The 24,848-nt window shown below is 41.7% G+C and overlaps 2 protein-coding genes across 2 annotated transcripts in view; one reads left to right on the forward strand and one right to left on the reverse strand.

Moving 5' to 3' along the window:
- The first annotated feature begins 576 nt into the window (after positions 1-576).
- LOC134434830 (mitochondrial basic amino acids transporter) lies at positions 577-14,523 on the forward strand. The gene is made up of 5 exons (XM_063183451.1): positions 577-901; positions 1,931-1,974; positions 5,391-5,474; positions 8,248-11,044; positions 13,170-14,523. Exons 1-4 carry the CDS (start codon positions 868-870, stop codon positions 9,031-9,033), a joined length of 948 nt encoding a protein of 315 aa, XP_063039521.1. The 5' UTR covers positions 577-867; the 3' UTR covers positions 9,034-11,044; positions 13,170-14,523.
- Positions 14,524-18,009: 3,486 nt separating this feature from the next.
- fancm (FA complementation group M) overlaps positions 18,010-24,848 on the reverse strand; it is a 65,056-nt gene continuing 58,217 nt past the window's right edge. The window contains 5 exon segments of the mRNA XM_063183454.1: positions 18,010-18,160; positions 20,260-20,551; positions 22,429-22,750; positions 23,252-23,812; positions 24,314-24,423. Of these exon segments, the coding sequence (XP_063039524.1) occupies positions 18,052-18,160; positions 20,260-20,551; positions 22,429-22,750; positions 23,252-23,812; positions 24,314-24,423 (1,394 nt within the window). The 3' untranslated portion in view covers positions 18,010-18,051.

A 24,848-nucleotide genomic window follows, 5' to 3' on the forward strand; every position in this document is an offset into this window, starting at 1 on the left:
ATTTGGCAAAGCAAAGCGAAGCACCACAGTCCTCTGCGCTTCGCTGACTTCACCATGTGCCTCGGGCCGGCGTGCGGCGTCTACCCGTGCAGCCCCCTAATAAATCAAGGGTGGACCTGTAGCACAACCCCGCATGTTTACTACGACCATATTACACGTGACTGCTCAGCTCCATTCGCTCAGATTTGTTATTTGCAGATGTTTCTTTGTTTTTCTTTCTCTATTAATTCATATGGTGAACATGGGTGATGTGAAGAAGATAATTAGGCCGATTCTTTTTTTCCCCCGGTCCAAAGCTTGCATGGAACTGAATGAATGAATGTTTCGCTTGTCCCAAATCATGCCATACAGTTCCTGTCTAACTTGAGTTGGGCACCGACTGGTGCGTTAATGAATTACAGTTGACTTTGAAGTATACATGTAGAACTATCTTTTCGTCAGAAAGAAATTCTGGAGAGTGGCACACTTCTGGGAGTTGTCTTCCAAACAGAGCACCGATTGGACAAAAATGCTGCCTCAAAAAGGCAAAGGCCAAGGCTCCTCCCGCGCAGGCTACTTACACAGTACTAAAATAGATAGGAAGGTGTGTAGACTAGTTCTAGTCCGCCTCGTTGTCAAAGTTGGGGTTGTTGAGTCCAGGTTGAGGCATTTGGGACTACATCCCTGCAGAGTAAATTATGCTAGCACTTGCATGTGCAGTCAGAGAGGCACTATTGTGAGATTCTAGCAATAGCAAAGAGGAAACCATAGTGTGCAACATTGAGTGTGATTTCATCAACCTGGAGAGTTTGTGATTGGGAAGAGGGCGAAACTTCAAGAGAAAGCTCCATCATTAGCCCAACATTAGAACTCTACTCGATATAAGAAATGGCTTTAGACTTTGCCGCAGGCTGTATCGGAGGTGAGTAAAGTTGGGAAAGGGGCGATATTTTTCTTTCGGCTCTTTCACAGAGCAGTTTCTTTGAACAGGAAGCAAGCGCAATTAGTACTTATTTCTTGCATTTATCCTTAAATTTTGCATTAATATCCTTTACTTAAATGGGGGTTTCTTTCTGGAGCGTGTTAGCTACCCCAACATTTACAATCATCTCGATCATGTTTACCACTGTATGCCCAGCATCACTTATCCACGTGCACATCCGAATTACGCCGGTTAATCATCAAGATATCAAACTGACGATAACAGTTGGATACATACCAAGCTTGTGTTCAGTTTCATTGTTTCAAATTGCGTCCATGTCGTTTATGAATGGGTTACAGAACAACAGTGTGTGGGCCTACTGTAATGGAAAATTACTGGCGCTACCGAATCTGCCTCGTTCTCGCAAAATTGCCGATGGTAGTTGAGCCAGTTTTACCATTTGGGCGTCTGTCTGCCTCTTCCGCGGAAGCATTGCCTCTAGTTGACTTGTTCTCTAACCAGATAGACGAGTCAGGCAATAACTTCATTCATTCAAGTTGTCCGCCCACGTTGTCAGTCCAATAACTGTTACTATGAGTGCGTATACATACAATGGGACAAGGTAGCTCATTAGGCTAAGCAATGTGGGCACCATCTGTGATGAGTTTCCTTAAAATTAAGTGGTTGACTTTGCCACTTTTTGCCCCCCAAAAGTGCTTCAAACACATGTTCAAGTGCATATCTTGTTTTTGTTTTGTTGGTTTGTAATCTCCCAGCACTTTTCAGTTGAAGTTTAGACCAGATGAGTAAGTAAAAAAAATATATGTCTATGTTAATTTATAGGCCTAGGCCTAACCTGGACAAATGAGCAATCAATATAAATATACTAAGCAGTTGTGTAGTTATAGGATTGTCCATCTTAAATTACATGCACGCTTGCTTCCTGTGATCACATCCTGTGTGTACATCTGCCAAGTTTGTCCAGGTGTTAATATTCCCATTTGTAAAAGCCATTTAATCTTTTAACAGGAGCTGCTGGTGTGCTGGTGGGGCATCCATTTGACACTGTGAAGGTGGGTTTTAGGCATTTCATTTACGTTGTGCCTATTGCATGAAGGTAGTAGTCTTTTTTTTGTTTCTTTCTTTTTTAGCAAGACAGACATCTGTTTTATGAATGACCCCCTTCCCACCAACGCAGACACAAGAAGATGCCCTTTTGAAATATGCACAGTCCACCAAGAGAGGGCATGCATCTGTGAAATGTGCAACCACAGTTATGTGAATGAAAATGTAATTCTTAATAGTTGTTGTCCCAGAATAATTAAAGGGAGCAATGCATCAAGATGTAGCTGTATTACTGTTGCAGGGCACTAAAACACCCTATTCAATTCATACAGTTGAAAAGAGCAAATAATTCATATTCCATCAGCTGCCTGAAACGGATGTGGCCTGAATAACATCAAACCAGCCATTTCTCTGTAGTACTAGTGTTTGGCACCCTTGTGACATTTGTACCCCCTTGCACCATGTGCGGCTATTACTGCACCCGGCTAGCTACACATCAGCAGACACTTCCTTCTGATGCCAGAAACAACATGTGCAATAGCAGCATGCTGAAAGCGGCCATGACTGCATGGTGTGCATGCACAGACCTGCTTACTGGTTATGTTTTTACTCTGCTATGCTCATGACATAAGAGCTGTAGAATGCCAAGTTCTTCGGAATGGTAAACTTCCGTCTTGTTTTCCCCATTTGTCTTATTTCACCCTGTTTCTCTCTTGCCTGTCCGACTGTCTGATTGCCTTTATGTAAGGATTCCCTGTGCGTTAAGATGGTAATTACAATTACCTGGTATTTTTTTTAATTGAATAATTGTACTAAGAAAGGTGTTTTTTTTTATTATTATTATTTTATTTTATTTTATTTATAATGGTATGAAAATCCTAATGTGGAAATAACATTTTGCTGTTCTTAATCTTCCTTGTGTTTTGACCAGATTTGCATATTCATTTTTTTTCACTCCTGTCAAATCATTGACTTAGTCAATGTTTTTTGTCTCTGGTTCTCATTTCCCTACTGTTAGTAGGGAACAGTCAAAACCATCTACATAACAACACATTTATCTTATTAACCTGTCCGTTTCTCTGTGGTGATATCTTGGGGTCTGACATGAAAGAAATTGACTTTATGTACTTAGCCAAGGTCTGCTTCTGATGAGGTGCTCTGGGCAGCAATTCTTTAAAGGGCCAAAGAGCTTTGGTTGTCACCAGTGTTTGCTTTGATGCTCTCTAGTCCCCTTTTTAGGGGTCTGTATTCATTTAACAGCACAAGTGTGGTTTGTTGTAGATGAGGGTGAGGGATATGCAAGCCCTGCACGGATGTGTGACCTAGTAAGTACGGTCAAGGTCAATTCCTCTGTTTTTTTTCACCTCGTGTTTTCTGCTTAGATGTTTTCAGACCGACAGAGAGCTGTGCTGTGCTGTTGGTCGGTCTTGCACCCATTCTCATGACTATCAGAGATAGTTTGTGAACCTGAAATTAGGAAGCCAAAAGCAAAACTTGAGGATGCCACAGCCTCTGTTGACTACACCTCATGGTATCCATGGTGTTATGAGCACAAGCCGTACCTCAGTGTGTCTACACATAGGGTGCAGTAGCTGTTCCGAGCAAATGATAGAACAACTGGCCGAAGTGAGATTTCATTAGGTGAAGCAGCAGATTCTTCTGACCACATTACTATGAAGTCTGATACGGCAAAAACAACTGAGAGGTTGTGAGGATTTAGAAAAATAATAACAACAACAATAACAGTAATAATAATAATAACAATAATAATAAAGAAAGAAAGAAAAAATGTCTTCAACTCGCTGAAACTGGAGTGAATCAGTTCATGTACGTTTTATAGAGTACAACCATGCTGTACAAGATTTGGTCAAAATCCATTCACCTGTTCAAAAGTTATTGTGCAACCAAAAATATGTGAGGGACTCAGGTCGCTCTTCAACTTATGGGCAGAAGACAGGAGAACAATGTGCCCATAGCAGTACTGTCTGCAAGTAGATCCATTTCAACATACATCTGTAGGCCTATCGCTCAAGATACTGTACTCTTGACTCATCATTACCCGAAGACACAGGGTTTTTTTTGTTCTGCTCTTTCTGAGAATTCTAACTGATTAGCTGACCAGGATCATGGAAAGGGCTGAACAACCAAAATGAACCATTGGTACTGAGAAGTCCAGACTTGGTTTCTGGTCAAAGCTAGAGCATGAACCTACAACTGCATGTTGAAAGATCCTTTAAAGGGGCACAATGTACCTGTAGGATGACGTCGATTGCGAGGTGCCCGTGACATGCCTGTCTCAAAATCTACACAGTCATGAAAAAATGATGTTAAAATAAACTCCCTGTGATAATGTTTTTCATCACAGAATGCCAGCAACAGATACAAATCTGAATACGGCATGGAAAGCAATTCTTCGTATGAGAAGTGTTTTCCATAAGACTCGTAGCGGACCGCTCTGTCAAAAGTTGCATTTGGGGTTCTCTGACAGTGGACCGTGAAAGAGGTCACAAGAGTCCTTTGTTAACATACCAATGACTCAAATAAGGATCGTCTGACTCTGGACAGTGATTAATTAACCCCTTAAAGACGCGGCTTTATACATTTGTTGTTACCAGTATGGTAATGACCAAGTCGTGGTGCATTACTAAAGAGCCTGTGTTGTGTCATAGTATTGTAGTGCAATGGTAGGTACATTTCAATGTCTATTACAGCGTGCCACTGGAGGTACGGCGCGCATTAAGGGGCTACACGTAACTTTTAATCCTCTCTAGAGCCCCTTTAATGCAGCTGGTTCTCAGACTTGAGGACCCCTCTTTTGGATCTACAAATATTTTACCGCATAATTTTTTGTCCACTAATGTTGCAATCACGAAGATGTAGGTGTAATTGTATAGGATTTAAGCAACAATTCCCTTCTCTCTATGACCCCCCCCCCCTATTAAACACAGACAGTCTTTACATTATATGTAGGAAATTAAATAAAAGTACATTCACGACGTAAGCACGTGTTTATTACAGTAAGTGTACTGTTTTAGTCGCATGCTTCTGATATAGTGTATCGCGATTGAAAATATAATGCTCTTTAGGCACAGTCAAAGGAAAGGTTTTTTTCTAGCATCATTATGTAGCTACGCAACTGTACTAATTTTTCTTGAATCATGCCCTTAGTCGGTCTGAAAACAGCTTTTGCGAACCTAACCAGAGAGAAATACAAAACCATTTTATATATTTAAACTGTTTGGTAAAATATCCTCCCATTTATTCTCATTCGCCTTCCAAAAAAGACTGTTGAATGCTTACAACACTCACCACTTTCCTGAAGTTAATGTTGATATTTACTAACTCAGTTTTAACATTGTTATAATGTATAACTATAAAGATGGGACTATCTGCCAGTTTGTGAAACTGTGTTTTATTGTTTTAGGTCAGACTGCAGGTTCAAAGTGTGGACAAGCCCCTGTATCGAGGAACAATCCACTGCTTCCAGTCCATCATAAGACAGGAGTCTGTAAGTATATCATCATCAGACTGATTTAACTGAACATATGTATTAGGCTCATTATGTCTAACTTAAACACTTCAGATTTTCTTTTGCAAAAGTGAAAGTTTGTAAAAGTTTTTATCTTTTACCTGACATGTTTCGACGGTGTTACTTCCAACTTCATCAAAGGGTCACTGTGATGTTGATGAGTGAAGTGCTTTAAAATCAGGCGATGTTGTTGTGGAGATGTGACCTCCCTGCCAATAATGACAGGTTGGTCACACCTCCTGCTGTTCGAGTTGTCCTCTCATGGTGGCCCAGGATGGTGGTCCAGGTGTGTGAGAGCATTTATGCCCCCCTAGTGATGTAACTGAAGGTCAATCATTGATGCCTTTGAAGTAGTTATTACAGCCAGTGCACTATAATCAAAATGGTAACTACCAACTAGAGTCATTAATATTTCTGGAATTTGTCCTATTTTAAAGTTGTCAGACAGTTGGAAAGTTATCTCTACAACTTTGTGTAAAAATTGAAAATGTCAGGTTTCTACACCTACAGTACTAAGTAATAAACTAGTATTTACTAATATGAGCAAAGTTCAACTCAGTTTTGCAGCTAAAAATGTCTATTTCTAGAAATACAAAATGGCAATGAGCAGTTGCAAAGGTGTGTGTATTTCCCCATGCAGCCTGAAACACATGATCATTGACTATGCTTTTAAAGGTCAACATTGGATCTCTTAAGTGAAGGGACAACAGTCAGTTGCATTGAAAGCATTAACTGAATACATTCAAGTTACAGCTATCATAAAAGTATTTTTTTTTTACTATTCCTATCCCTATTTACTATGTCGTGCTATACAATGTTTTGCATGTACTGAACAATTCAACCAAGGAGGACATTGAAGGGTAGCCAGCCAGGAGCATGACACAATCTCCACAACTACTGCACAAAATGTACTAATGTTCCCTTAAAGGGGCATTCCACCGGTGGAGACAGGAATATGTATTTAAAGTGGGTCAGATATGTAGTAGAATAGTAGCATACATTTCTAATTTGGTGCCTTCTTAGCTGAGAAAAGGCAGAAAATGACTTTTTAGTGCTTGTGGATTTGTGACAACAATCCCCATAATGCATTGCAATGCTCAAGTTCCACAGGCCACACCCAGGCAGCTCTGCCAGTGACTTACTGGAGCCTCAATGCCAGTGATTTCAAAAGCACTGGCACACTGATCTGTGATAGGTCTGTTAGCGCATTAGGTTCAACCCCCTATGGGCGGGGTTGAAAGGGTGGGAAAAGGCTGTAGTCTCAACAGAAATCCACCTCTCTTACACTTCCTCCTACAATGATGAAAAATGACGAGTGAATACGGATTTCTCCTGTCTCAGGGGGAGTGTTGCACGACCATTCAAAAGTATGACTGGGTGTCTAGCAATGGAAAGCCTAATGCAAATGGGTGGAGTGTCCCTTTAACCTCTTAGAGCAGATGGGGTCACCGGCGTGCCTATTCACTATTTGTTGAAAATACTCAACTACACTATAACAACATTTCTATGACATTACCAAGAACCTTGAGTAACAAATTAAGACACAGCCATTACCATTTTGGTGGCAGTAAGGTTATAACATAGGTTCTGTGCTAAGGGGTTAAGGCGTAATCAAAAATTGTACGCTATACAGTTCTGTGCTCTATTCATCCAATCTCTCTGGCTTAAATTAGTTCCCATGTGCTCTGGTAGACACGCTCCCGCTAAGGGCTGTCCTGTCCGTCTGGAAGTGGCGTTCAGCGTTCTGCTGACCCTCGTGTTGCCAAGCCTAGAGAGTAACGGGACACCTCAGAAGACCTGTGAGCCAGTGGGCTGCATGTGTGCTTCAGTATGTTACATGACCCCTCGTCCTCGTGCCGCGTGCCCTGGCTACTTCCAAGCAGGCTGGATAGTAAATGAATGAAACTGGACATAGATTGAGGTAACCCCCTGGCATAACGAGCACAAATTGTGCACCCATTAAGTACCCACAGATCCTTCATATTGCACTATATTTCATTAACTGTTTGTGTAGAATTCTTGCACACCTCCTTAGGTCAGGTGCGTTGGAACCCCTGGGTCACCAACGTTGAAGAAAAGACAGCCTCCGCACACTGTTCACATTTGCATGGTTTACTGTGGTCTACTGACCACATCCTGTGGTCAACCTCAAGGCTGAATTGCTTGGAGAAGGTCAGCAGACAAAAACGTTGCAGTAAACCATGCAGATGTGCGGAGCTTTCTTTTCTTCACTGTATTCCATTAACTCATGCCAGCTATTTTCAAAACACCCCCCCCCCCATTCATCATTCATACAAGTATTTCAACATTTTGAGCATTTTTTTTCCAAGACCCAAAGAAATTTAAGTTCTGCCACCTGCAATCTTACATGGCCTACAGTAAGATTGCAGGTGGCAGAACTTAAATTTCATGAAAACATAAAATGTGGCAATAGGCAGCACATTTTCAATCAATGAGAAGCATAGCTGCAATACCTATTCTGGCCAAATCTTACACAGTGCACCTTGAATGCCAGAGGTCAGAGGAGAATGGTCCTACTGGTTGGATGTTTGATGAGGCATTAAGGGAACATTAGTACAGCACGTTCTCGTTGTTCTGTATATTTCCTGTGCTAGTGATGTTGGCTATGATTATGTCCTCGTTTGAGAGTTGCTTTGGTTATAAAGCGTCTGCCAAATGCAATGTAATGTAATGTAATAGTGATAAATCATTAATAAGTCATTTTTGTTGTTTGTGTGCGTCCCCCCCCCAGCTCCTGGGCCTCTACAAGGGCATCGGCTCCCCCATGATGGGCCTGGCCTTCATCAACGCCATCGTCTTCGGTGTGCAGGGCAACGCCATGCGGAGGCTGGCCCAGGACACGCCCCTCAACCAGTTCCTGGCGGGCGCGTCGGCGGGTGCCATCCAGTGCGTCATCTGCTGCCCGATGGAGCTGGCCAAGACACGCATGCAGATGCAGGGCACCGGCGAGAAGAAGAAGACGGCGCGCAAGCTCTACAAGAACTCGCTGGACTGCCTGGTGCGCATCTACCGCAAGGAGGGCTTCCGAGGCATCAACCGAGGCATGGTGACCACGGTGATGCGCGAGACGCCGGCCTTCGGCCTCTACTTCCTGGTGTACGACACGCTGACGCGGCGTCTGGGCTGCGAGCCCGAGGACAGCTACATGATCCCCAAGCTGCTGTTTGCCGGCGGCATGTCGGGCATCGTGTCCTGGCTCTCCACGTATCCCGTGGACGTCATCAAGTCGCGGCTGCAGGCGGACGGCGTCGGGGGCGTCCACCGCTATAGCGGGATCGCGGACTGCGTGCGGCAGAGCTGGGAGCGCGAGGGCTGGCGGTGCTTCACGCGGGGCCTGGTGTCCACGCTGCTCCGAGCCTTCCCCGTCAACGCCGCCACCTTCGCCACTGTGACTCTCTTCCTCATGTACATGCGTGACCAGCAAGGTGCCGAGTGCGAGATGCCGCCTCCACCACAGGCCATACAGCAGCAGCAGCAGCAGCAGCAACAGCAGCAGGTACACACCAACAGCCTGTAAAGCTGGACTTACACTGTACGATTTTTTCCCCAATCATGACATTCAGCTGCTGCTTATGTTGAGCGAGTAGTGAATTGCGGAACGGTTTAACAGAGTTTGAAGCCCATGGTTGCGACGCTACTCTCTCTCTCTCTCTCTCTCTCTCTCTCTCTCTCTCTCTCTCTCTCTCACTCACACACACACACACACACACACACACACACACACACACACACAGAGCCGATCAGGATTTCAAGCAGGTTTGGTTTCCCCCATCAGATCGATAGTTGTGAGGTGTTCATCGCTTGTCGTTACCACATGTACACTACACACGATGTGAGGCGCGCGATTGAACCAAAGTACTGTAGGCCCAATCTGAATAGTTGTACCACTGAAAAATTGTGTCAAGATTGGCCAAAAATTGTACAGTGTACGCCCGACTTCAGTGGATATGGAGCTCTACAGCGCCCTCTAGATGATGTAATGGTTCTTGCACGACAATGAACTGATGGCAGTGCCTGAGTTACCTAGATGCTTTTCTATCTGTGTAAGTATGAACCCGTCCTTTTTGAATATCCCCCTTTTCTTCTCTCCTCCATGTTGTTGTCAGTCACTGCTTTTCTTCTACAAAGGCTCAATTAGGATTATTTGGGTTGCTAACAAATACTGTATGTCGTCTAGTCACTTTAAGCAGCAAATTAGGTTGAACACAAATTACTTTTGCGGGTTAATTGCACACCTACAGTGGATAGAAAAAAAGTATGTGAACCCTCTTGAATTACTTGTAATTTTGCATGAATTGGGCATAAAATCCAGTTCACAACAGTACAGAAATACAGTCTGGTGTAACCAACTGCACAAAATGATGGACTCTCTCTCTTAAAAAAAAAAAAAGAATCCCACATGTAAATATTCACAGTGGTCATTGGATTTAGTAACTGGTTGACCTACCTTTGATATCAATAACCTCAAACGTTTCCTGTAGTTGCTGCTCAGACCTGCACTAAAGTGAGATATTTTGGACTTTTCCTCTTCACGAAAGTGTTTCAGGTCAGAAATGGTCTTGCTGTGAATTGCACTCTAGAGATTCTACCACAGCATCTAAATGTACAGTAGGTCAATGGGATGGGGTTTTGATGCTTTTGACACAGGTGCTCTCTATCGCAAAACTGAAATGTGCAGAAATGTTTGTCTTTATTAGCAGTTGTTTCCTATGTTACCGTCCTACTATGAACTCGATTTTTGTTTCATGTTTTACTTATTGTAGATCTGTCAAAAATGTTTGCACTAGCCAGGGATTTTTTTGCAAGTCTTTAGCTAGCACTGAAGCATTCTTTTTCACCTCATTGGACATTCTGCAGTCTGCTTTTGCGCTCACCTTTACATGGATGACCACACATAGAGGAAGTAGCAACAGGGATGAACTTTCTCCATTTCACAATTTGACTTACTGTGTAGGCACATTAACATCAAGACATACATTCTTTGCAGTTTAATACGCTTCAAACTCTTGGATCACAGACCTTCCTGGTACTGTTTTTGTGCAAGGCATCTTTCACATCAGGCAATGCTTCTTGAGAACAGCTGATTCAAAACTGGTGTGTGTTTTTAATATATGGGTTTACTGTTTGTAAACAATCCCTAGCTGCACACTGTTCAACCTCTGATTGCTGGAAACTGCTGTCGGTCAAGCATCTTGCCCCTCCTCACAACACGGAGGTTTGTAAACGAAAAACCCATGTCTAGGGCAGGGCAACTTTGACCAACACCTGCAATCTTCTCATTACATTAATCTGAGCCCTTGTTGGCTGACACCTGGCTGCCAATTAGCTTTAGAAGTAATCATTAGCCAAGGGGTTCACATACTGTTCACACTTTGCACTGTACATGTGTTCAGAAAAAAATGAAAATGTATCATAATTTCTGTGCAGAATGTGTTTATCTATTGTGACCTTGATGAAGATGAGAACACAATTCATGCCGAATTCATGCAGAAATTCTAGCCACTGTAGTTGAGTAGAAGTCTATCAGGGTCAGGGATTAAAGTTCTCCGGCATATACCGGATTTCCGGCATTTAGCGATTGCCCGTGGGTTAATTTGTTTTTTAAATACTCGAAAATAAATTGACGGTAAATAAATAAATAAAAAGACAACCGTAATCCCTCCTGCGTTTGTCAGCCAATGGTAGCAAAGGAGCTCACTAAAACTAACATTGTTAACCAATCAGAAGAAGGGGGCATGTCTTAGGAAAGCGTGCTACTTCAGTATCTCGCTCGAGTCGGACCACCATAGAGAGCCGGCGGTCTACGAGCAGTCGCCGACTCGCCGTTCTCATGCCGCGGTCACAGAGCAGTGTCAACAACTCGCTCTACATGGCAAGGCACCTTGCACCGTTTATTGCTCTATGAGCAGAAATATGTGTTAAGATTACTAAACTGCATGCTATGGATTGGTGATGCCGCTGTCGTCAAAAACATAAATGGAACTGGACATTGTGTGTTTGGACATAGCCTACAGAATGTCGATAAGCATAGTGTTGATAAAGCTTCTCTGCTCAGTGCTAATAATTAGCTCTCCACAACACACAAGGTTCTGTTTATTCCACAGACGTTCGATCCCTCTGTGTCTTTTCATAATTTCTGAACCCAACTTAGAAAGTAACACGGAGCTGTCACAGCATCTCCCGGAGTGTGGAGCGGTCGAGCGGACCGTTTATCTGTGTCTCATCTCCTAATGTCAACCACTGCCTGTGCATTATGCTACCGGTAGTTCCATTCAAAATAATGGCTGGATAGCGTGATTCATGAATCAATCACCAGATTACTTTCTGGGGTTGTTGGAAGAGGTTGTAGGAAGATGTGCTTCAGTCTACAACTACTTGTGAGAACACCAACAGTAAGAGAATAATTTGTTATTAGTTAGAATTTAACAAAAAAGCTTAGTTTCACTTCAGCATGTTGCAGATAACTACCGAACTTTTATGCTAATGTTTTAGCTAAGAGGAGTCGGGTTACTTATAATAAACACCACCTACATATTAACTGATATTATCTCCGATGGAAAAATCAATGCAAAAGTATTGACATTGGCGCTGTGTTCAACTTAAAAGTGACTCAAATAGCGCCTAGCAAGATGGCAGTCTGCATGCAGACAGCAGCAAGTTTCATCCCACTAGCTGTAGTATAATACAGGTTTGGTTGTTGGGTGTATAATTCCGGTCATTGGCACGTTTTTAGTCTACATTCATCTCAAGTTGCCGTTTTCATGATGATTGTGAGATCGTTAAATAATATGTCACATAGGCCTAATGGCTTGTTGATGGCTTTTAACAATCTGTTAATGGGCTTTAGTTTTCAGTGGAATTCTAGTCATTGATTGGAGGCTAAAAATAATACTGCTATATGGTGATGGACAGAACAACTTGAGCTTGATGATGAAGCAAGGCAGTCTTTTTTCTGAGAATAGCCCAATAGGAGAGTAGCCAAAATATTTACAGGGCAGGCACCACAAATTCTGACCTAGAGCTAGCTCTATCCAAGGCTCTATTCAGACTGACTGTACAGCTGAAAAACCTAGAACCCATCTATCTACAGACACAGACAACATCTAGTCCATAGTAGCCACCAAAATGACATTAATGAATTAAGTTGATTTGCATTTGTAATTTGTTAAAACTAAAAGTATTTTGCATTATTATTCAGCCATGTCCAGGCATTTGCATTTTCTTATATTTTAAGGCAAGATTAAACACTTAGGCCTAAGTAACCAAAGATTATGCTCTTACCTCTGTTATGTATCTAACATGTCATGGTATTTCAATCTTTGTTGGTCATATTCTGCTACACATACTTTTCTCATGCTTTTGTGATGAAATGGCCTATGTAACTACAATATTATGCATAATAAGTATGTAATTATGTAATAATGATTATCGCTACACCCTTTTGGTCTCCTTGGTAGGCCCTATTCGAGTTGCAAAAGTCATTTTGACCCTGACATGGCACCCACATCAGAATAAGATAAATAAGACAAACATAAGTGTAAATACTAAGCTTAAAAAGCATTGAAATTCTCGTTTCACCGTGTATCGAATAGGGTCGCGTGGACGCACCAAAAAGTTCAGGCTCAGGATTTTTTTTTACTTTAATCCCTGCAGGGTTTTTTTAAGGAATGGGAACCTAAGGTGTGCAGATTTTTTATAGGGTTGTTAGGTCAGGATTTGGACTTTATGTCAGGTATAGCAGGTCAGTCTTTTAACTGTAGATTTAAGTGTCTTTTTCTTTTGTCGCAGCATACCTTTTGTTTTTCTTTGTGCATATGTTTTTATCCATCCGTCCTCAAACACACATGCACGCACACACCACGCACACGCACACGCATGCACGCACACACACACAAAGCTTTCCTATGAAAAGTTTTAAAAATATTGATATTTTTTAAACATTAGTAATCCTAAGGATTCTAAAAAACTTTTTCTGGACTTAATCCTGAAAGCTCAGGACCTTTAACTGTGTGTCATTTTTCTTTACCCCCCGTCCTAAATTTATCCCCTCCCCGCTGGAGTTCTTGTTCACATTCCAGAGCTGGGTGTGATTTTGTGTTAGAGGTCAACAACTGCACTTAGAAAGATTATCTGTGGATTTGACCCCCAGCAGCTTGGTGTCAGTTCCAATGCCAAGGCTACTGGAATCATTGGGGGAGAACTTGATTTTAAGTTATTGTGCGTATTGATAATGCTTGTATGACAAGTGTAAACACTGTGGACGGGCAGCAGAAGCATACCGGTAGCCTCATTATACAATCTGTGTAGCCTTACGAACTACTGTCCGGGCCAAACTAAAAATTGTAAATGTACATTTGTTTGTGTCATTTAAAGTTATGTAACAGTACACACTCATGTCCAACTGCTACTATGTTACTGTAAATGTATTTTGTACATGTTTCCCAAAAAAGAAGGTAATTCTTTTTTAAAAGTCTTAACATCTTAAACGAAGCACCTTAATTCAGCACCATATAACCCTGAAGTCAAATGCTGCTTACACGGTCTAGTACACGATACAATACTGTACAGTAAAGTACAATATTTCCCAATCAATCCTCACTAATTATGATAACTTTGATAATATATGGAAATGGTGTTAATGTAATTGACATGGAATATTTTGGGATGAATGGTGGTCGTTTTATGGTGCTACTATATAATACTAGTGTACTTGGTTTTGTATGTTACATCGAGGTTGTGGGCAAAACACAATTGATGACTTAAAGGGAAGGTCAAATCCACCTATAGCTAGCTATTTATCTATTTAAGCAGCTAGCTAGGGAGCCATTTTATTGACATGTTTTCTTTGTTTTTTTTTTCTTGTTTTTTTGTCTTTCGTTTCCCTTGAGAAAATGTTCATGTCTGCCTTGACATTGGTACAAATTGTTGATAAGATGTACATTTAAGCTGTGATGATGTGCCAATCTTAAGCGCAAACGACAACTGAATAAAACATATTAAAAGTGTTCAGAGATTTGTCATATTTACGGTGTTTTGGTTTTGGTCATACCTTATTATTCATTAGTATCATTACTGTTAAATTACATGTATTGTTACAATAGTAAATGTTGTATTAAATGTTACCATCATGTTGTCCCTAAATAACTTAATTACTATTCAACAGTTTTAAGTTCCATGCACAGCTCCTAGGTGCTGGTAGATGCAGGAATGTTCAATACTTCAGAAGAAAGAAGTCTACCGCACACATTCTTGACTTTATGCTCGTTTTATTATTTATTTTATTAGCGTTTCACCTCAGTGCGTCATCAGGCTCGCTCAGGTATAGCTCAATACCTGAGCGAGCCTGATGACGCACTGAGGCGAAACGCGTTGTTCGCTCTAATAAAACGAGCATAAAGTCAAGAATGTGTGCGGTAGACTTCTTTCTTTAGAAGAACTTAATTACTATGTTGCCTTACAAAGGCAATGTGCAGTAACTACAGCAACATTGAAACTGAGAAAAAGCCCTTCAGAGTTCTTACTGGGTTGGATATCGTAGTTACTGCAAATTTGACATCGCAATATCTCTTTAACGGGACACATTTGCACCATAAAGCTGAGTCACACGATAGACATTTTTTAGCACGTTAAACCTCGAGGCAGATGGACCACAGCTGCAGAAGCCACACAGGGTGGCTATCTTGTCATCTAAGGACAGGAAACTGAGCCTACAATTTGCACAAGCTCACCAAAATTGAACATTAGAAGATTTGAAAATGTTGCCTGGTCTGATGAGTCTCAATTTCTGCTGAAACACTCGAATGGTACAGTAGGGTCAGAATGTGGCGTCAACTACATAAAAACATGATCTATCCTGCCTTATATCTACGGTTGAGGCTGGTGGTATAATGGTTGGGGTATATTTTTGCACACTTTGGGCCCCTTAGTACCAATTGAGCATTGTCTCAATGCCACAGCCCATATACAGGTATTGTTGGAGGCAGATAAATCAGCCCAGAAGGCAAGAAGGGGTACTAACCCAGTACTAACCAGTTGTACTTAATGAAGTGGCCGTGACATATATATTCCATACACCCCTATCAGAGAGAGTAGAGAGAGAGAGGTTCCATTGGCCCATTGTTTCCTGGTTCTATTATGGCCCCACTTAGGCAGACCTAAGGACTGTTCTATTCATTGAAAGAGCATTATGACACGCCCCTTTAGGCAGACCGGAACCTGGTCGCGTTAGGTGCACATAGAAACATATTATGTTGGCATATCTCTATTAAAGAATCTCTGCCCCTATGTTCCCACAGTTCTCTATGGTCCCCACAACCCTTCATTTTAAAGGTGCACTGGGTAAGATGGTGGCCAGAGTAGGTATTGCAACTATGCTGATAATGGAAACTGCTTCCTATTGTTAGATTTCATCTTTTCATGACTATTTACTAAATATTAGACTAATATTTACTACTATGACCAACGTATAGCACATTCTGCTGGTAAAAATGGCTATTTCTGGAAATTCAAAATGGCAGACCATGGAAAAGAGCCCTATTTTCATGCATGAAAAGTGCCATTTTTCTAGTCATAATGAACACTGAGATTTTAATGATTGTGGTAAGTATTCATGAAAAAGGTAACATTTGTGAATGAGAAGGATGACTTGTGGAAACAAACTACTAAGCTTAAACGTTCTAGCCAGTGCACGTTTAAAGAAATAGAAATGTCATATAATGAAGCTCAGGTCAGGTCTCTTTTTATTTGAATACTACATTTAAAGGGATGATTCAGAGTAATGTCCACCTTTCATGGAGGAGAGTTTCATTTTGGTCTGAAGGTAGCACTCTCAACCCTGGGTTGAGTAGCAGTGTCGTGTCGTTATTATAAATTCCAAAAACTTGCAGTATGGCGCCATCTTGTGCTATAAAAATGTTACATTACAAGGACCTAGGACAGGGATTTCAAACTCAGGCCTGCGGTCTAAATCTGGCTCACAGAGGCATTTAATTTAGCCTACGAGATAGTTTCAAATATATAGCGCAATGAGACTTGAACATGAAATTGTGTGTGTCATAGGAATATGAATGGACCCAGGCCAGTGAAACAGAATATGTGCAAGCACATTTGAACTATGATGGGAATCTGTTTGTGAAATGTTAATATGAATATTAAGTGTGTGTATGTACAATTTTATAACTATTAAGTTTGGCTCGTAACTTTGTTCCAGATTTTGATTTTGGCCCTCAGTCAATTTGAGTTTGTCAGCCACCATACTAACCCGACAGTACCTTTAAAAAAATACTGGCTCACTTCCCATCAATATGTATGATCAAAGGAGAGTAGAACTGCACTTCCTGTGTAAACTTTGCGCCCCATATGTTGAAAATCTGAATGAAAGCATTTTGCTTTGTTTGTGCATCGTTTGTGCATGACAGTGGAAGCAAAATGAGCGTTTGTGCACACACTGTTTTTATATTATTTATTTAGCTTATTTAGCTTTTTGAAAGTAGGTCACACAGCACCCCGTCAACATCCACATGATTTGAAAATGGTTGGAGTTGTTTGTGCAGGTAAAATTAACATTTGTGCACAAACCATTCTTATGTTATTTAAGGGTGTGTGTATAGAGAGGTAGATCGATAGATCGTTCAACTCAACGATTAACCACGGGTTGAGAACAAGTTTCTAAACAAGCAATTGAGTAGGTTAGGTGTAATAATAATAATAATAATAATAATAATAATAATAATAATAATAATAATAATATTTCTTTAAATCGGTGGGTGCGGAGTGTATGCAGCATCACCACCCAATCAAATTATCAATGAATAGATTTTAAAAATAAAACAAAAAACGGATATTTATTAATAACATTTATTAATAAACAAATATTGCATATGTTATCATCTGTAAATCATCAGTACAAAACCTCCATCATTAATGTTTTTGCCATTATAAACACATCTTAGGCTACTTATTATTGTTCATGCCATTATAGGAAAATACTGTATCACAATGTCAAAAACAAAGTAAACAAAATACATTTTCAATATTTTCTTTGCATTCTATCTGTTTGATCAGATGAATACATAAAGTGCATAAGACAAAGATAAAAAAACAACAACAACTATTCTTACGAACAGATATAGATCACACTGTTTCTTCCTCAACTGTGAAATGAGTCCAGACTTGCAGATGGAAAGGAAATGACTATTTTATAAGAGCTATTTTTCTGTAAAGGCTGTGTTGACTGTCAAAAGCATACTCCCTGAGGATTGAGCTATTACAGTATTTTGGCAATACACAACATACAGCATGCCAAACGATTAGGCCTAGTGAATGTCAAGGAAGGATGAGCCAATGATAAAAAAAAGTTGAGTCACAGTATCACAATTACAATGGACCATACAGGGGAATGTGAGGCATACCCAATGCATCAAAATATTTGGTTTCTATCCCAATGCTCTGTGTGTGTGTGTGTGTGTGTGTGTGTGTGCTGTGTGTGTGTGTGTGTGTGTGTGTGTGTGTGTGTGCGTGCATGCGTTCGTGCAATTCAGCGAGTGACCATCAGGGTGATGTCACAGGGATAGTGTAGGCCACGGTAGATGTCCTCAGCCCTGGAGTGACTCACATATACACCTTTCTGCAGCTCCTCCACAGAACTGAGACACACACACACACACACACACACACACACACACACACACACACACACACACACACACACACACACACAGAAAATCCAATATAAGATAGGCCTGTGAATGGCATTACTTTGTAGTTATGTGAAGGATGGGGATGGAAAATGTGAGGGCATAGACATGAAAACATTACTTTAAAGAGGAGCAAAATTCAGGACATTTAATTTCTTAAAATTCTGAAAAACTGTATTCATCAACTTTCAAAGGCTAGCAACATTTTACTGTGCATGTCAAGAATTAATTTAATTAACACGATTCAATTTAAAAAAAAAATCTAAGTCAATCAAAGGGTTGAAAAAGTCCCCAATATTGTAAACCCATAGCCTGATTATCATCAATTTTCAAATCTCTACGAGACTTGGTCTGGCCAAGAGCATAACAATTAACATTTCCCATACGGCATGTTTGACCCGCCTCCCTTAGTTTGCTTATGGTTGTATGCTCCCCTATAGGCGAATCTTGTAAACACGCTGTGCGCAAAGCTGCACATGCGCCAAAAATGCTGGGTGGCAAGAAGAGCTGAGTTAACAGCATTCTCTATTCGGGTACAATGCGAAATCCCTAGCATGAAACCTCACATCTTGGCAGAAACTTAGCCAGAAATATCACATGACTTGTTATACAACATAGGCTATTGGTTATGTTGGGTTATGGTCTCAATTTATTTAGCTAATTGAAGATTTGGCCAGGTATGGAATGTGCTTAAAACAGTGTGTCACTGAATGTCTTTATCCAGATGTTCAGACAAGACATTGCATCAACTGAAACAAAACGGTTTTGTTTCTGAAAGTTAGCTGTGTAGTTGGTCACATAAATACACAGTAGGCTATAATCGTTTTTAATGTCACAAACACACCCAGATAAGCCTCATGACTCATTACAGAACTGTACAATGAAATCTAGTTCCACACAACACCCGGGATAAGGCTATCATTATCTACCATCACCAGCTGCAAGCCCAAACATTGGAATTTGCTAAGCTGATTTTCATTTTATTATATAGCTGTTTGCATACCGATGGCACAGCAAAGTGTGATAAGTTGCAATATCAGTTACTTAAAGGGACACTGTGCAGGAAATGGTCAAAAAAGGTACTGCAACTATGCTGCTCATTAAAACTAGGCTCCCTATTGCCAAATTTCATCTTTACATGAAAGTATACTAAGTAATAAACAAATATTTTCTAGTATGGTCCTATTACAGTCATTTAGAATTTGATGGTGGTGGTAAGTATTCATGAAAAAGGTAACATTAGTGAGTGGGCAGCATGAATTCTGGAAATAAACAACTAAAAATCTCACACAGTGTCCCTTTAACGTGGAGAGCACAATTCATAGCTCTGGGAAATTAGCTATTTTGTTAGCTTGCTAGCTAACGTCAAGATCAGATTCCAGTATATTCCACTTGTCATAAAAGCGAGCTGTTACACCAAACAGATGAACACTACTCTAGGTTGCCTAAAACCATTGTGAATAACGGTCTTTACTTCGTAGTGTTGACGTGATGTAGGGCTACCGTGAGTGTGTATGCAACTCTGAGCCAGCTAGGTTTCTGATAGCTACGAGTCTTTCACATATTTCAGACATTTTAAAAATAGAATGGAGATAATAATTATACCAGGTGTGATCTGGAACTAGATTTCATTGCACAGCTCTTTAATAAGTCATGAGATTTACCTTCTGGATGTGTTTGTAGTGTTTTCACAACACAAGGCGAAGCGACCAAGCTTTTTCTTGCCACACGGAAGATTGAGAAATGTAAACAGTGACGTCACGCACAGATTCCCTTATTACGTGGGAGGAAATCTGACCTGACTAGTAGCAACGCTGAAGGTGTTGTGTCACTAGTGCCTCTTTTCCACTGCCAGTTTTCTGGTAGGCCTACAGCTCAACACAGCGCTACTCAGACGCCAGTTTTTACTTTTCGATTGGGCACGACACAGCTAAATCGAAGAGCAAAAAGTGTCCAGCGAGTTGCGCTGTGTCAAGCTGTTGGCCTACCAGAAAACCTGCAGTGGAAAAGAGGCATAGGAGGGCACAGACTGGCTAGTAAACCCATACCTGTTGACAAGTTGGGCCACGGTGCGGAAGTTGTGGCACATGTTGAGGGCGTTGACGTAGCTGACGCACGGCAGCGTGAGGTAGAACTGCAGCGCCTGCTGCTGCTGACCTTTGACCTCCACAGGTACGGCGATGGCCTGGCCCTTCCTCTGCTCCACACGTGCTAGCTCCGCCAAGATGGCCGCCGTGTCCTCTGGCCCGGCGCTCGTCAGCAACCTGACCCCTGCCTGCACCAGACCCCCCAGGGCGCTGTCGTAGTAACGGGTGCGCTGGAAAGGTCGAGCGGTTTCTCCTATGGACAACAAACAGGCCGAACTTTAAAGGTGCATCGTGTAAGATGGTGGCGCAGGATGGCCAGAGTAGGTATTGCAACTATGCAGCTCATTGAAACTGTGCTGCCTAATGCCAAATTTGAACTTTTCATGGATATTAATAAATAATGAACCAATATTTACTAGTACAGTATGACCAAAGGACAGTAAGTTTTGCAGTTAAAAAATCTCACAGTGGTCCTAGTCATCCTAAATGCCATTCAGTCCAGTGGAGGACATACAGTACAGTATAAAAGTTAAGTTTCTCAGACAGTGATTACACCCTGGTCTGGATTAGACTGGATTTAAACTGTCAACTGGCTGAGAACCTCCTACTGGGCATGATGGTATTACAGTTCTTTACCGTAAAAGCCCTCTGCAAGGATTAGTGATAATGGGACAGAATAGAAAAGGTACATAAACAAGTATGTTTATCATATGATCGATCAATGTTTTTTTTTCCCTCATCTCTCTCTCTCTCTCTCTCTCTCTCTCTCTCTCTCTCTCTCTCTCTCTCTCTCTCTCTCTCTCTCTCTCTCTCTCTCTCTCTAGGTCGTCCTCAGACGAGCCTTCCATCGTTGCTTCCAGTCATCCCCGATTCTCCATACATCTTTTCAGTTCGCTGTTTTTTTCCTCATGCCATTAAATATCATCTAACTTGACTTTTACTCCTACGTGAATGCCAACTTTTATCCCATTTACTGTACCGTCTTCTATTCATGTTGCTCCACGTTGCTCTTTTCACTCAGAAACTCACACAGTCTCTCCATCATGCTGATAGCCATGGGCGTAATTTTAGGTGACGATGGTGGGGACATGTCCATACCACTTTTGTGGTAAACCTAGCTTGTCTCCACCACTTTCTCACATAATGCAAACATAGCATACCCGGACAATTTCCTACATTAATGTCCCCACTTCTTTCCTAGCCAAACCTACTCCTCTGGTGATTGCAATACCGGTTGCTATGGCAGCAGCACTACCAACAAGTGGTTGTATCTTTTAGGGAAGATTAGCAGTACAGCGTAACTACCACAAACAGGATAGAATAGTGGACAAAGTTGCAGCATTTGTGTTTTTTTCTTTCCAAGAAGCACAATGTTGAGTTCGGAGAGTATAAACAGAGATACTGTTGCTACTCCTTTAGAAACAATCTCTGGTATAAATGTATGAGTAGCCACTTACTGCAGATGGGCCCGTCGGCAGTTTTCAGTCTTTGCTGAAAACGTTCAACTACATCATAACAACATTGCTATGACAACGCAGGGAGTCTAAGGTAACTCATTACCATTTTGGTGACAATAAGTTAATAACAGAGGCCCTGCACTAAGGGGCTAAGAACCAAAATGTGACCACAGAAAACAGATACGTCACACTTGAGATTTTCTTTTACTTCAGACACGTAAAAGTTTGATCTTTTCCCTGACATGTTACAGCGGTATAACTTCTGTCTTCATGGCCCTACTGTGGCTGATATGGTAGGGCACACGTTCACCACTCGGCCGACCCGGGTTCGATTCCCTGTCCGGGTCCTTTTCCGGTCCTTCCCCATCTCTCTCTTCCAGCTCACTTCCTGTCTCTCCTCCACTATCCTGTCTCACGAAAACCAATAAAGGCTGAAAAGCTCCCCAAAAATACTTTAAATAAAATAAAAACTTCCGTCTTCATCAGAGGGTCACTGGGATGTTGATGTGCGACGTGCTTTAAAATCAGCTGATGTTGTTGTGGAGTGGAGGTGTGTCAGGTAAAAGATACAACTTTTACATGTCTGAAGTAAAAGAAAAACTCAAGTGTGATTTAAACGGTTAGACATAATGAATGTTATACATAAACAGATAGGTCATTTTTTTCTGCTCACCTGGGCGTATCCGGTCGGCCTCCAGTATGAGGCACACCCTCTCGTAGAGGCCCTGGAGGCTGTGCATGCGCTCCAGCAGCCGCTTGCGATTTGCCGCCGACGCCACTTCCGCCTGAGTCTGCCGCTCCACTGCCATGCGGTTGCTCACTATGAAGTCGCAGCCGTCCAGCGAGCAGACCTTTGCAGTCAGGCTGTGGCGAAGACGCAGGGCAGACACCACTTCAGGCCCTCGCGCGATGCAGCGGCTGTCCACCAGAATGCACATGGGAGCCGCGGTAGATGTGGTGAGATCACCGTCCACAGAGGCAATGGAGTTGCCAGCCTTGACAAAAAAGAAGTACACGTTAAAGTCATAGATAGATCAATAGACAGACAGACAGACAGACAGACAGACAGACAGACAGACAGACAGACAGACAGATAGATAGGCGTTAACGTTTTTGCTCAGTGGCCACTTGTGGTTATACCGAGTCACTAGCCATTCAGTGTTTCTTGTGGCCAGAATTTTGTTGTCAGTATTTATAAATATATAATATTTTTGAATTTCAATACAATTGATGCAACTACTGTGATTTGTCACACCGAAGAACTAGATACCTGAAATTGAACTAAAACTGAAATTTTTCCAAGCCACAGCCAAGTTTTACCAGCATTTGGCCAATTGGCAGGTGCCAATATCAAGCACTGATGGATAGATTTTTTTGCCTGAGCTTAATATGAGTCAAGTTTGTGAAAAATTGCCAAAATTTGTAGGCTGCAAAAATGCATAATCTCTTTCAATGTTTTACATCAAGGCTGTCTGCCATAAGTGATTTGTACATACTTGAGACTCATTATGGGCACAAGTGGAGGGCTTCACATCAAAGTCGAGTTCGTCTGAGATCTGGGCCTGGACTTGATAACGCTGAAGTTTCCTCTTCTCTGAAGCGTCTGCGACAGCGACAGCGACAGCTTTACACACAGCAGAGGGCTGCGGCGGGGGCATGGGAGCTTTGAAATCTGGACGAGGGCTCGGCTGCTTCCGATTGGCTGCTTGGGCGTGGACTGGGCCAGTGGTCTTCGTTGCTGCCGTGCTCCTGTCACTTTCCTCCTGCTGCTCCTCGTCACTGGAGTCAGCCAGCCGCACGATGCGGGAGCGCTTGGTTTTCTCGGTCGGCTTAGGGGGGATCGGTTTGCTTCCCCTGGCCCGGCTTTGTTGAACTTTGCGACGCGTGGCGTAGTTCCTTCTTCCATCCACAAAGGAGTCTTCACCGAGAAGCTGCACTAACTCCTGCTGCTCCTCCTCCTCCTCTCCCTCGTCTCCCCCACTGCTTTCCAGCTCCTCCACATCACTGCCGTGCACCACGAAGCTGTCCTCGCCGTACGACTCGTCCTGCTCAGGCACCTGTAGATGCAGTCAGTCATAACAATCATCAAACAATCATCCATAAAACCATATTCTGAGGTAACTGTGGCCAAGTGGTCAAAGTGTGGCCAAAGGAGATGGGCTTTAAATAGGGGATGGGCTTTAAAGGTGCACTGTGTAATACTTTTAGTAGTTTATTTCCAGAATGCATGCTAACCATCCACAAATGCTACCTTTTTCATGAATACTTACCACCACCATCAAATTTTAATTATACATTATGACTGGGAAAACTATACTTTTCATACATGAAAAGAGGGATCTTTTCCATGGTCGGCCGTTTTGAATTTCCAGAAATAGGCATTTTTAGCTTAAGTATTACATTGCTTTGGTCATACTAGTTCATATGAGTTCTGTATGCACAGTATCAGTATTGGTGTTGAACAACGGCTCCTTAATATTACTAATATTGTACCGTACTGACGAGAAGTGTGTTAGTATTATAGTAGTATGATGTCAAGCCCTAGTTACAAGCCTCACCTGTGAAAAGATATCCATGTTGTTGTTCTTGGGCCTGAATTGCATCTTGTACTTCTGTGGGACGGCTGGACTCCTCACTGATTTGAGGTAAACGCTCTGCATCTCAGAATCTACAGAGGCATGGAGTTTAACGCACTGGTGTTAATTAAAATCTTTAGATGGTAATGTTCTTTTGTTTCGACATTTTATTTGAATGGCCTTGATTATTTTTAGATGGGTGATTTTTAGTCATCTTGTACTTGAAGCGCTTGTACGGCAACAGTCTGCAAGAAAAAAGAGCATTTAAATGTTTCTAAACGCCACTGAAGGGAATTTACAATACAAGCCTTTATGTATACAGAAGGACTTGCGTCACCTTTTTTCATAATGGGACATTTTCACAAGTTTAAGTTCACTGTAGTAGCAGCTGAATAGAGTAGAATAGAATTTTGTATTTGTCATTGTAACAAATACAACGAAATTGAGCGTTCTTTGTTAATTGAATCACTTAATAATTAAAATAAAAAGGATGGAAAAGCACTTAAAAGATCTCACA

The sequence above is a fragment of the Engraulis encrasicolus genome, chromosome 19 (assembly GCF_034702125.1).
Source record: "Engraulis encrasicolus isolate BLACKSEA-1 chromosome 19, IST_EnEncr_1.0, whole genome shotgun sequence".
NCBI lineage: Eukaryota > Metazoa > Chordata > Actinopteri > Clupeiformes > Engraulidae > Engraulis > Engraulis encrasicolus.